Source organism: Raphanus sativus, chromosome 4 (genome assembly GCF_000801105.2).
Source record: "Raphanus sativus cultivar WK10039 chromosome 4, ASM80110v3, whole genome shotgun sequence".
Taxonomy (NCBI): Eukaryota; Viridiplantae; Streptophyta; class Magnoliopsida; order Brassicales; family Brassicaceae; genus Raphanus; species Raphanus sativus.
This window is the reverse complement of record NC_079514.1, coordinates 44861918-44875438: the sequence shown is the minus strand read 5'-3', so window position 1 is coordinate 44875438 and position 13521 is coordinate 44861918. Positions and strand designations below refer to the sequence as shown.

Below are 13521 nucleotides of genomic sequence, written 5' to 3'. Positions count from 1 at the left end.
ATTAGAAAGAGAAGAAGCAGAAGTTGATTCGATCTAACCTGAAGAGGACGGCGGAAGATCGGAATGCGGAGAAGGATCGGCTTTCTTCTTCGCCGGCGCCTGAAAAGACTTGGGTTTCTTCTTCGCCACTAGACTTCGTCGATATCATCGTAACTCACGGAGCTTTGAAAATCGATGAAAACAGGGTTTTCTTCAAATGGAGGAAAGTAGAAGAGTTGGAGAAAAGACAAATAATTATGTATCTTGATTTGTCCGACAACAAAGAAAAAAAGATTAAAAATGTCTAACCATGGTTACTTCCCCTATAGTTAGTAAAGTGTGGTGTAGTCTAAAAAGAGGGCATAGATGACTTTGTACAGAGATAATGTGTTCTCCAAGTGGAAAATGTCTAAACCAGTAATTCAAAAGACAAAATGTGTCTTAGAAGGTAAAAAACTCAAAAAAAATATCTCAGTATAGAAAAAGGGTCTTTGTAAGCCATTAGATGCGACAAGTTAGACCAGATCGTAAGGTTAAAATTATTTTAGTTTTTTATATTGATATTATCATTCCCCTTTGTTTATGTGATTATTTTAAGATATTAAAGTATATAAATAAATAATTAGATATGATAAATTATAACTTTTTGTTTTCTACATTTTAAGGAATAGGTTGTGTGTGAAATTGTGTTAATCATCATTCTAACACACGATTTAAACGAAAAAAAATTAACAAAATGCCCCTTTTATAGTTGTATTTTCGAATTCTACAAGTAGTGATAGAATTTCATACCTTTGCAATTCGAGTGGAATAGTGATTGATTCGGAAAGAGCTCACGAAACTTTTGTGGGTTAGGCTCAAGAATCGTCCAAATCAGAGTGAAATTGAATGAGTTAGGGTATATAAACTTGAGAATATGATTTTCTCCCTCTTTGTTCTCTAAGGAGCAGAGAAAAATGGGTTTTATAGATTAGAAATCAAGTTTTAAAGCTTCAATTTCGTGCTTGTTCGGTTCAAATCAAATGAGAATAAAACCGGTTTAAACCGACGAAAAACAGAAAATCGATTTTAGGAGTCTTACATGGGCACTGGATCAATTGATTTGTAAGAAACGATTGATCGATCTTAGCTTTAGCGATCAGCTGAACTAGGCTTCGTCGATCAGAAAATGCTCCGCTTGATTTTGTTGTTATGGATATATATATCGGGATCGACCGATCCCGGTTCATATCGATTAATTGCATACGGGATCGATCGTTCCCGTATGAAAAAAAAAATCTTCGACATTTATTTTTTGGGATTTTTCATTTTTTAAAAATTATTTTAGTTAAATTAATATTTTAATATTTAACAATTGTTTTCTTAATTATAAATTTGGATTTTAATTGAAATTAATGACATTATTTCCATCTTAAAAATATTTAGCCTAATAAGACATAACGTGTACAAAATTAGCCTAATAAGATATAATTATTATTTTTTGGCAAAAAAAAAACTATTTTCCCAATATTAATATTTTATCAGTAATCTTTCTAGTCAATAAACCAAAAAATGAATTATATGCTACAAAAAGAAAATTATTTTTACCCAATAAGATTTAGTCACGTGCGTTATTATAAAATAATTCAATGGCAGACTACAGAAATAAAGATAGAAAACAATCAAACTTATATGCTGCTAATGAACAGAAAATCGGTTAAGATCTGTGTCAAGATACAGAAACACATATATTATATTATCAATCACGTTCTACCGCAAGGAACGAGACTACTAGAACGATATGAGTCATGTTACAAGTTGATTGAGAACCTAAACAGCACACTTTCCCTAATACCATCCTTTTGTTTGATAATGGAAATGTTGATTTGGGTAATTGTGATTATTAGTTTTCTAGTTACGATCTTAATGTTGACTGTTGGCACAAATATAAAATACAAATTGTGGCTTCAACAGATTGGTCTACGAGATCCAGTCAAATACATCTCTAGAAATTCTGTATGAACACGCTACGATCTGACGTCTGTAACAATAGGGAGCTTCAGAAAAATTGAAAGTAAATAGGGTCATTTCAAAATAATAATAAAACCTTAGGGGTCTAAGATCTAATTTTGCTAAACATTTTTTTTTCCGTTTTGTCCTAGAAGTTGTACTGAACTGAATCCGATAAGTTGGTGATATGTGTCTTGTACAGAATCACAGAACACACACAGAGAGAGAAGATTAATTTTGATTCATCGTAGAAGGTCTTAAAATAATCCAATCATCATCATAAAGCCCCCCTTTTTTCTTGATCTCCCTTTTCCGAAAGAAGATCTGAAGAAGAAGAAAAAATGCAACTGATCAATGCGGTGGCGGCGGGGAGGATGCTGTACGGATTCGGACAATCCAACGGAGGCGGCGAGGCGATCCCGTATGGATCGCCGTGGTGGTTCATCTACGCAGGTGTCTCTTGTATCCTCGTTCTGTTCGCGGGAATCATGTCTGGTCTGACTTTGGGGCTTATGTCTCTCGGTCTCGTCGAGCTCGAGATCCTCCAACGCAGTGGCACTCCCAACGAGAAGAAACAAGCCTGTAATAATCTTCATTCCTATTTTTGTTTCTTAATCAGTTTTTTTATTTATTTATTAATTATCGAAATTTGATGTGATGATGGTGGTTTGTGCAGCTGCGATATTCCCGGTTGTTCAGAAACAGCATCAGCTTTTAGTGACACTGCTTCTGTGCAATGCTGTTGCAATGGAGGTTTACTCTCTTTATTCAAAGTTTCTTTCTTTTTTTTTTTTTTGGTTCTACAACTTACTATGATGGTCTATGGGAATTAATTGGGCAGGGGCTTCCTATATATTTGGATAAGCTATTCAATGAATACGTTGCCATCATTCTTTCTGTCACTTTTGTTCTTGCTTTCGGTGAGGTATGTATGTTTGTTTTTTTTTTTTTTTTGCAAATCTAAAAAGTTTATCAACGACTGATTTGAATATATTGCTTTTAAGGTTATACCTCAAGCGATATGCACCAGGTATGGACTCGCCGTAGGAGCTAACTTCGTCTGGCTTGTCCGCATTTTAATGATTCTCTGCTACCCTATTGCCTTTCCCATCGGCAAGGTCAATTCTTTATTATCTTTTCTTTGTTCTGGAAATGTTTATTGATTGTTCTTTCTTTTCTTGATTCTAACATCATTTGGATAGATATTGGATTTGGTACTGGGACACAATGACGCATTGTTTAGACGAGCTCAGTTGAAAGCTCTTGTCTCCATTCACAGCCAAGAGGTTTTTATTACAAAACTCTGCAGATGCTTCACTACTTTGGAGTTACTAATTTGGGCACACTATGGTTGTAGGCTGGCAAGGGAGGTGAACTTACGCATGATGAGACGACAATCATTAGTGGAGCACTTGATTTGACCGAAAAGGTAATATCTCACTTTCTTGAATTCTTTCCTGACTGTTTAGTCTAAAGTTATTTCACGCAAAATTGGTACTTGGTTTGACAGACTGCACAAGAAGCCATGACCCCAATCGAATCGACCTTCTCCTTGGATGTAAATTCAAAGTTGGACTGGTGAGCTTGGTTCTCAACTGTCTCAATGTTCCTTTTATTGATGATTCTGAAAGACCGAAACTCTTGCATAAATCTCACAGGGAAGCTATGGGTAAGATTCTGGCACGAGGCCATAGCCGAGTTCCTGTCTACTCTGGGAATCCCAAAAACGTTATTGGCCTTCTCTTGGTAACTGTTGCTTACTCTTACAATGTTGTATTATCATCATTCTTTTGCAAACTGTAATCAAGAAACTCTTGTCTTTGTTAGGTAAAGAGTCTACTAACAGTTCGACCTGAAACAGAGACACTTGTCAGCGCGGTTTGTATACGTAGAATGCCAAGGTTTATCCAATACTCCCTCTGTTTTTTAAAGATCCATGTTCTAGGAAAAAAATTTGTTTTAAAAATATACATTTTTTACTTTTTCAATGTATTATTTAATGAAAATCTGTTAACTTCAAAAAAATTAATTGTGTTTATTGGATTTTTATTGGTTAAAGATTATGGAAAATTGTTATTCACAAAAATCAATGCATTTTTAATGTGATTTCTTAATATATGTGAAAAGTCTAGAATATGTATCTTTAAAAATCAGAGGGAGTACTATTTTTGTCTTTTTCCTTTTTGTCTGTTTATTATTGAGACTTAGTATTGTGATCGGTGTTATATATTTTGCTTCAATAGGGTTCCAGCTGATATGCCTCTGTATGATATACTAAATGAGTTTCAAAAAGGAAGCAGTCACATGGCTGCAGTTGTGAAGGTTAAGGGCAAAAACAAAGTTCCTCCTTCAACTTTGCTTGAAGAGAACACTGAAGAAAGCAATGACTCTGGTTTGACTGCACCTCTCTTACTGAAACGAGAAGGGAACCACGACAATGTCATTGTCCAAATCGACAAGGCTAATAGACAGTCGTTTTATCAAAGCAACGAGACTGTACCACACGGGTTCACACATACTTCAGAGGATATTGAGGATGGTGAAGTTATTGGTATCATCACTTTGGAAGATGTGTTTGAAGAACTTTTGCAGGAAGAGATTGTGGATGAAACTGATGAATATGTTGACGTACATAAAAGGTTATCCTCTTTAATACACTTATAAATCATATGTAACGATGTTTCAGCTGTCTGACAAAAAAAGGTCTCCCTTATATGCAGGATTCGAGTAGCAGCAGCAGCTGCTGCCTCATCAATAGCTCGAGCTCCTTCAAGCAGGAGACTGATTGCACAAAAGGGAGCTGTGAGTTAATTGCAAACAAAAAGAATGATTTGTTTCTTATGATGGAGAAAGTTTAGAGATCTTTTAGAGATAAGTTCTGTAAATTTATTTGCAGGGTGGTGGACAAAATAGGCAAGCGCAGACGACAAAAGGTTCTTCTCAAGAACAGGATAAAATGGTTGGGACTGTTGAGGGAAAGCAACCGGTATAATGGATGTTGTGTCGTTGCTTGAAGGGGTATAGCTCTTGTTTGCTGTTATAAGAAAGGAACATAGAATAAAGTAAAGATCCAAGTCTTGGCCACGTTCTGTTCCATTGGAAAATTCATCATATAAGAGATGGTTCGTCCCAGTTTTTGTTCTACAAATGCGTACAATTTGTATTATACTCCCCGTACTTATTCTTTTATACGTGTCAGTCGTGTTTAATTTTCTACCAAGTTCCGAAGGATTTCAAGAGTTCACTCTGGGTAAGCAAAAAAATGTTGATTGTCAAGCAGTGGACTATACGAGGCCGCAAAACATAATGCTTTCTTCTTAAATATCTTTTGATCTTATTGAGATATAATATATCAAAAAATAAATTTCCTATATATTAATCGTGGAGTATTTTTTAGATGATAATTCTTAGAAGCATGTTTATGTGATTTTTTACATCCACGGATAAATTTTGAGTTGAATATGTTTCAGTGTAGGACACTTTATGCATGTTTTTGATACGATAAAGACATTTTTCATTGGGGGAACACTTTTCTTCATTCATATTTGTGTTTCAGATGGAACTGTCCTTTGCTAGGTGAAGTGAGACAAGAAACTAGTCAGTATTTCCATAATATATCATTTTTTATGTTCTACTATATAAATAAATATCTAACACATAAAACAAATTATTAATTTTTTTCTTCATATTTTGATATCCCTATCCATATGTATATATGTATTTTAATATTTTAAATCAAATTTAACTTTTATATAGTGTAGCTTGATATTTGTGGACACAGTTTTCTGGATACATTTTTGATGGAAACGTTTTGAAATAGTCGTGGACATTTGTTTTGTGGATAGCATTTTGGTATTTTGTCAGTTTTGTGGATACATTTTTGATGGAAACATTTGAAATAGTAATGGATATGTGTTTTGTGGATAGCGTTTAGTATTTTGTATATCATTTTTATGGACAACTTCAAATTTTAGTGTACAATTTTTTATTGACAAGATTTTGTGGGCAAAAAAAAAAATATCAGTCTTACAAATTTGATGTGGACATATAAGCCATGACTACGTGCTTATAACTCTCAATCAACACTGTTTTTTTTTTATAAAACCCAGATTTTATAAATAAAAGCTTGCATTCCATTTATGGAAGATTTGATCAAATACAACAGAGTTGACAAACTGGCTAGAGAAGCTACTGCATCAAAAAGTTAAGAAGAAGAAACAAACTGGCTAGAGAAGCTACTGCATCAAAAAGTTAAGAAGAAGAAAACCTCTTGCTGCATTTTGCGATGGAATTGATTTTCCTCCAAAGTTTTGGATTTCTTCTTTTTCTTCTTTGGCTTTGATTTCGTCATGGTTCGTTTGAAGATAGAGATTTCTGAGAATTATCGGGAAACGGAAGAAAACGGGTAGAAAGCTGTAGAGGAAATCACGGAAACACCACAAGAATCGACAAATCTGGGTTGAAGAAAAAATGAGAGAGATTCGAAATTAGGGTTAGAAATTTAAGAAAGGGAAAGTGGATCTGAGTTTTGAAATGGAAATAGAGAGAGAATATGTGACTTTTTAATAAAAAAAAATAAAAAAAATTATCTCTTTTAATTATAAGATTCTCATTTATTTCTCTAGTTAAGTTAGCTTCACTTAGATGAGATAGTTGGTTTAGTTTGAAGGCATGAAATACAATATACACCTATAAAGTGTCTGGCCAGTAGGATGTGTCTATATGTGCAATTCATACGTCATAAAATGTCTTAAGAAGTAAAAAAATCTTTTGAGTTTCTTTTTACACCTAGAAACAGATTCCACATGTGACATACATATTTTATATGGTTTGTCTCTTATACCCCTAAATTAAGCTAATTATATACAATTATTTTTACTCGATTTTCTCATTTTTTATATATATAAAATAAACATAATTGATACAATAAATTGTAATTTTTTCACCACATTTTAACATCCACTTTCATATATGTGTTTTATATATTTTAACAATTATATAAAAGTATTTGAACATAAAAATGTGGACGTGGATGTTAAGATGCGGACAAACTTCTCTATTTTGACACCACAAAGCGTGGATATGGATTTGTATAACCAAAACCCTCGTAAAGAAAGTTTTTGAGCATGGATTCATGTTAACAAGATGATTCATGTTAACAAAATAAGACATGGAAGTCATGTGGACATGGACTCATGTAGACAAGAGATGAAAAACGTGGACATGAAATATGTTTTAGTATATGTTTTTGTGGATATTGAAGTATTAAAAAAACACATATAAGCAAAAACCCTTATATATCCTTGATCATGAGACATATAATTATCACTATAAATCAGAACCAAAATTCCAACAGTTGTAATTAATATTGACATAATAGAAGTAAGTGGATCAATAAAGTATGATCATATGAAGATGTTGTGGGCACATCCAATTAACAAATCCTGTTGTGGACAAGTAAAAGATCTCTATAAAATTTGTAAAACCGGATAGTTTATCATAATGACTTAAAGCTAAACCATGTTGTGGACTATGATTTAAACAACTCATGAAGCATCCATAGTAACATGAATCCATGCTCAAAATTGTTTTTTATGAGGGTTTTGGTTATACAAATCCATATCCACATTTTGTGGTGTCAAAACAGAGAAGTTTTTCCACATCTTTACATCCACGTCCACATTTTTTATGTTCAAGTACTTTTATATAATTGTTAAAATATATAAAATACATATATGAAAGTGGATCAGTGGCGGAGCCACCGTTACGGCAGGGGGGTCATGTGACCCCTATGAATTCTGATAATTCTTGTTTTTTACTTGAACAAATTTAGTTAACATTGCAAATACAGCTTATGTGACCCCTATAACATATGGATAAAATTGAAATGACCCAGGTGAGAAATATGACTGCCTCCGCCACTGAAGTGAATGTTAAAATGTGGAGAAAAAAATTACAATTTATTGTATCAATTGTGTAATTACTTAGAATAACACACATCTTTTAAGTAATGACTAGAATAACATACAAAAAAAGAACTTAGAAAAGGTGAGTTAAAGTCAAAATACCCTAATTTAAAATGAATTAAACCAATTTTTAATAAACATTCCTAAATAATTAAAAATATACTAGAATAGAAAAAGTAACAATTGAAAAAAATACATTCATAAACAACGATGAAAAAGAGATCCCCTTCCAAAATCTCCTTTTCCGACATGAACCTAAATCTCTTGATTCCTCAATTCTCAAATCTCTTGTGTTTTGACTCAATCTTCTTCTCACCCTTCTCTACCACTAAAAGCTTCGATTCACAAGGGCATGAACTATCCTTTTTACGTTGCTGGAGACTGGTAAATCGTCTCTATTTTCTCATCACCATCTCCTTTTTAGATTCGTGAAGCTCTTTTATTTTTCGTCGAAAACTATTCAGATTTCCGATTTGTTAACTTTAGTTGCGAAATTCGATTTCAATAATGATTTGAGTTTGCCTGGATTTGAATCAGCAGATCGTTAGATAATGGCGACGTTTGAGCTATACAGCAGATCGACGATAGGGATGTGTTTGACGGAGACTCTTGACGAGATGGTTCAGAGCGGTACCTTGAGCCCTGAGCTAGCAATCCAAGTCCTTGTTCAGTTTGACAAGATGACTGATCTTGGAGTCTTTTGGATTTGCCTCTGTTGTTTTTTGTTTTCTTTCTGTCTGATATATGTGTCCCTTTGAAGACCAAGGTGTATATCAAGGTGATCTCTCTGTCTTGTTGTGCTTTTTTGACTCTTTGTTTTGAAATACTGAAGCTTTGTCAACTGTATTGGGGAAAAGTAAACATCTTGTTTCTGTTTGTGATTGTTAGTTTTAAACTGTCTGGCTCTAGTTTGGTTTGGTCGGTTTGGTTTGTTGTTTGAACCTGATGCAGTATCCATGTTTCATTGAAAAATATGTCTTAGAGTAGAAAGTTTAGATTGATTATCTCAGGAAAAACTAGTATTTTCATGAAATCTATCAAGATAACTGTTTGTTTGGATGAATAACAGATTGAAGTTGGCCCTTATCTTGATGAATAGCAATGCATGGATCTTTATATTACATGACGCAATGTTCAAGATAAACCACCGTCAAGAGGATGTGAGCCGGGTCAAGATAGTGGCATGTGACTATAAGCTACTCACACAGCGAGATGTAATAGATTTTTCAGTTTTCCTTTTTCACTTTGTAAAACTCAGGCACTTGCTATATGTTGAGCTCCATTTCAATATAGTTTACATCATTGTCTACGATTTGGGAAAAATAACTAAAAGTGTGGTTTACTCCAATGTGTTTGAAGAATCAGAGGAAGTATATTCGCGAAAAATTCTGCTACATCAGTTCCTGATATATCTCTTGGAGACAAAAAAAAAATCTTGTAGCTCTTGGAGACAACAAAAATATATGTTGTATCTAATTAGTAAACTGATTTTCGTGAAGAAGTCTGCTACAATATATAATTCCTTGAAAATCTGTCATAACTACGTCAAAGTCTGCAATCACATAAAAGTTAGTTTTGTTAGTTTATAAGTCTGCAATGAAGTATACTAATTCGGAATGTTTGCTGCTTATAAACGACAAAAATATAAGTCTGCCATCTCATGAACACGAAAACCTGCCAAATTATAAAAAGTATACGAGAAAAATATGCATGTCATTATGAAAGTCTTCCGAATATTATAAAGCTGTCATCGTAAAACAAAAATATGCTACAAAAACCTGCCAATTAAAAACAAATATGCTAACGTAATTAAATCTTCCATCATGTGTGGTAGTCTTTTTGCTGAAAGTCTGTAACGCTATAAAGTCTGCCACAATAAGTCTGCTTAAAAAATAAATCTGTCAAGTACTAATAAAACTGCCGTAAAGTGTCGTAAACTTTTAACAGCAGACTTATTTATATATTTTGAAAATTTATATTTTCTGTAAAAGAAATTTTTGTAAATGTTTCTTTTGTTAACAAAGAAAATAAGGGCATTTTAGGTATAAAAAATAATCTAGTAATTAAAAAACATTGTATGTTATTCTAGTAATTATAACATGATTTGATGTTATTTTAGTAATCTTCCCACAATTGTATCTATATGAAAGATGAGAAAACCCCAATTAAAACAAAAGATGAAATAAGTAATAATAAAACAAAAACTTAACTAATCTAATGTCTAAAGTAAATTAGACCCACCGAAGCCTCTTCTAACGCAACCGGCTTCTTTCAAAAGGGTATAGTTTCCAAACAACATCTTGTCCCCACATAAAAGTGTCTCTCATGTGGAAAGTGTCCCTTAATGTAATGGAAAGTCAAAAAGTGTCTCTAAAGGGGGTTACTAGTTTAAGAATTCTAAAGAAATTATAAAATTTTGAGAATTCATTGTTATTGGTTTTATGGATTTTGAAAATCTTACCAAAATCCATTGTTATTGGTTTAAAGATTTTTAAATTCTATTTAAATCAGTTGTTATTTGTAGAGTTTAGTTATTACTGATTTTGCTATTCTATTAAAGTCTATCCTTATTGGGAGGTAAATTCTTTATATTTTTACTCATAACACTAAACTTTGAAAATATCATGTATACTCATAAGATTTCTGAAATCTGTGTAATAACAAAAACATATGCATACAATATTCGTATGTTCGGTCTCTGTAATTCATTATATTTTTCTTGTTTGACTATTGATATACGGCATTGTCGGTAAACTTTCGCTCGATAAAACAACCATTTGATACAATAATGGTGAAGAAACGAATCTCATATGATAAGAATCATTTGATTCAATAAAATCTGGGGAAGAACCAAACAAAAAGTCATAAAAAACAAAGAATGGGAATACACCAAAAACATAACACAAAGAACTACCATAAAATGTATTTGTCTACATCAACACACAAAACCATAATATCAATAAAATGATATGTTTCACCACCACATTTGACTTTCATTTCCTACTGCATTTGCAGTTGTTCCATCAAATATAATCTTCAAATCCTCAAATTGTTCATGCGGTCATAGTGCATAAATTGGTGGTTTGGATGTGCCTGCAATTTTTCATAAACATGCATAAGAAATACAATTATGAATTTCTATAATATAAACTATGTAAAACAGAAAAAAATACTTTCAAATATCTTTGCCACACTTCTTCAGAAACTGTAAACCTTTTTGTCTTATAATCCCATCCAAATCCAGAGCTGTTCCGTTGAAGATCAACATAGCTTTGGTATAGAGTCTTCCAATACTTTATACTATTTTGGTACTCTTTATAGAGTTTCTCACACCATATACGTTTAATTTCCTCCACAAGTAATTCAACCAGTACTTTCGTTTCTTCTGAATTCCAATGATTATATCTAGTTTTTTCTCTGTCTTCCATTGTAATCTTATTCAAGAGCTAACTATAGTTAGTATAAATAATGAACATAATCGTATGAAAAACCTAAAATCAAATGGAAAACTAGAAGTCATAAGCAAACACAAAAAAACTCAAATGATAGAAGTCCCAGATAATAATCTCAATCGTCTAAATCATAAACAAACAAATCTCATAATGATGAAAATATAGAGAGAAGTCAAGCATAAGCATGAAGCAACAACACTGTAGAATAATAATATATCGTATATGGTCAACAAATGTGGCTAGAAAGCAATCTTATATTTACAAAAAAAAGACTACAAAATAATTGTAAGAAGAAGTGGAGTACCTGTATGTAGCTAGAAAGAGAAAGTTTGTGTCTCAATGTAGTTAGATGATCTTATATGTATGGAAGAGAAGTATTGTGTCTCATAGAAATTATTTTTTAAAAATTACTAGAATGATTTTTGTTTATTATCCTAGAAAGAGAAACTTTTGAATAAAAAAATATTGTGCAAATCCATAATATTCGATTAACAATTTATGGAAATCAATGAAAAACATTTGAAATAAATTTAGAGAATATTTATTAAGTCTATTCAACTTTCAAAAATCTGTCAACTTTTACAATCACTAAACTCTTTCCAAATTCTAGTTCCAATAACCCCTAAGTGTAACCAACTTTTTTCCCTAGACTTCTTATCTAATTTTCCTTATATTGCTAGGAAAATAACAACAGTGGATTGTTTATAATAATAATATAACATGCAATTTCATTAAATACAATACAATAACTTCTAAACCGCTACAATTCTTTAGAGTATGTTTCATATACATATTGGTATAACATAATTAAATCCAACCTCTTAGTAGAATTTTTATTACACAATATAATTTAATTTTGGTGGAATGTTTGTTTTTGTCCAGAATTACGTTGGACCATTTGCACATAATTTGAAAAGACTTATGTTTCATCCATGTAAAGACCTATTAGGAAAAAAATCATCAAGGTTAAGTTATAAACATGTTTCTACGATGATGGCCAAATTAGTTTCTCATAATTATAAGAAAAATATTCACAAATTATAATATATGGATCAAATATCAAATGTTGGAAATGAAAAACATTAATGTTAAGTTACATTGTAACAGTTTGAAATGAACATTAGCATATTCTTTTCTCGTAATGTTCAAAGAGAGTAGTCATTAGTACATTAAAAAATTAGTAGAGGGTATTATAAATTATCTTCAACAAACATGGTCAATAATCCATGCCTACATTTTACAGCATATATTTTTACAGTTCAGTCATAAACACCAGTGGATATAGTTTTTTGACAGTGTTTGTAAAAACGGGCAAATTTTTCTCAATTATAGTTGAACCGCAACATTGGCCATTCAACCGAGAATACCAAATCACCAGTTATTTTATAAACCAGTTAAATTGAACCAGTTCGATAATTTTAATATTTTTCATATAAGATACTCTACGTATATCATTATACACCGAATGAGATATAATATTTGATTTTTATTGGTGTTAATTATTGGTTTATTATTTTTTGTACAGGGAACTTTCTATATGTGCTTAATTGCGACTAATGCTACAAATATTATTATACAAAAAACCTATAATCCCTTATACGAAGAATCTATATTACTTTGTAAACAAGTCGGTTAAGCTTACTATGACATGATTAATAGTTGACGTATAAATACAATATATGAATGCAATCTATATACATATATGCCACCAATGATTTTCAAAGTCATATTAATTTTTAAAAGGGAAACAATATATGGTTTTTTCTCCAACAACATATTATAATTAGCAACTTTATATCTAAGGTCCAATATTATATACAAAATGAAATTTATGACAAAAAATTTCCAAGAAAATATTATTACGAAAACTTCATCCAGCGCATACACGCGGATTATCAACTAGTATATATTATTTTGGGATTTTTTCAGATTAGTGAATTTTTGTCCTTTATGGTTGGGTCGAGTTATTTTTCCACAAAACTATGTATAGTATTAGATGTTTCATAAACTATGGCCGTTTTTTATATTTTTTCTAAATTTAAAATTTAAAATCCATATTTTCATAGATTAGAAGTTCAAACTCCAAACCCTCTGAAATTAAAGCTGCAACTCTACAACCACGTACTGCTTGTTAT

At 31.8% G+C, this 13521-nt stretch overlaps 1 protein-coding gene and 1 long non-coding RNA gene across 2 annotated transcripts; both read left to right on the top strand.

Annotated features, from left to right (window-relative positions):
- Positions 1-2154: 2154 nt before the first annotated feature.
- On the top strand, positions 2155-5199 carry LOC108855847 (DUF21 domain-containing protein At4g14240). Its single transcript, XM_018629761.2, has 12 exons — positions 2155-2550; positions 2645-2721; positions 2810-2893; positions 2973-3086; positions 3171-3254; positions 3326-3397; positions 3479-3546; positions 3627-3714; positions 3796-3869; positions 4212-4607; positions 4689-4770; positions 4865-5199. Exons 1-12 carry the CDS (start codon positions 2310-2312, stop codon positions 4958-4960), a joined length of 1476 nt encoding a protein of 491 aa, XP_018485263.1. The 5' UTR covers positions 2155-2309; the 3' UTR covers positions 4961-5199.
- A 2932-nt stretch (positions 5200-8131) lies between these two features.
- On the top strand, positions 8132-9231 carry LOC108853171 (uncharacterized). Its single transcript, XR_001949693.2, has 3 exons — positions 8132-8318; positions 8475-8712; positions 9004-9231. It is a non-coding gene; the product is annotated as an uncharacterized LOC108853171 (long non-coding RNA).
- Positions 9232-13521: the final 4290 nt, after the last annotated feature.

Bases quoted from the DNA above. Each gene is read 5' to 3' on its own strand.
- LOC108855847 (XM_018629761.2), top strand. From the start codon at position 2,310: ATGCAACTGATCAATGCGGTGGCGGCGGGGAGGATGCTGTACGGATTC. The intron at 3,547-3,626 runs GTGAGCTTGGTT...TAAATCTCACAG, and splicing joins GTAAATTCAAAGTTGGACTG to GGAAGCTATGGGTAAGATTC. The intron at 4,608-4,688 runs GTTATCCTCTTT...CCTTATATGCAG, and splicing joins TATGTTGACGTACATAAAAG to GATTCGAGTAGCAGCAGCAG.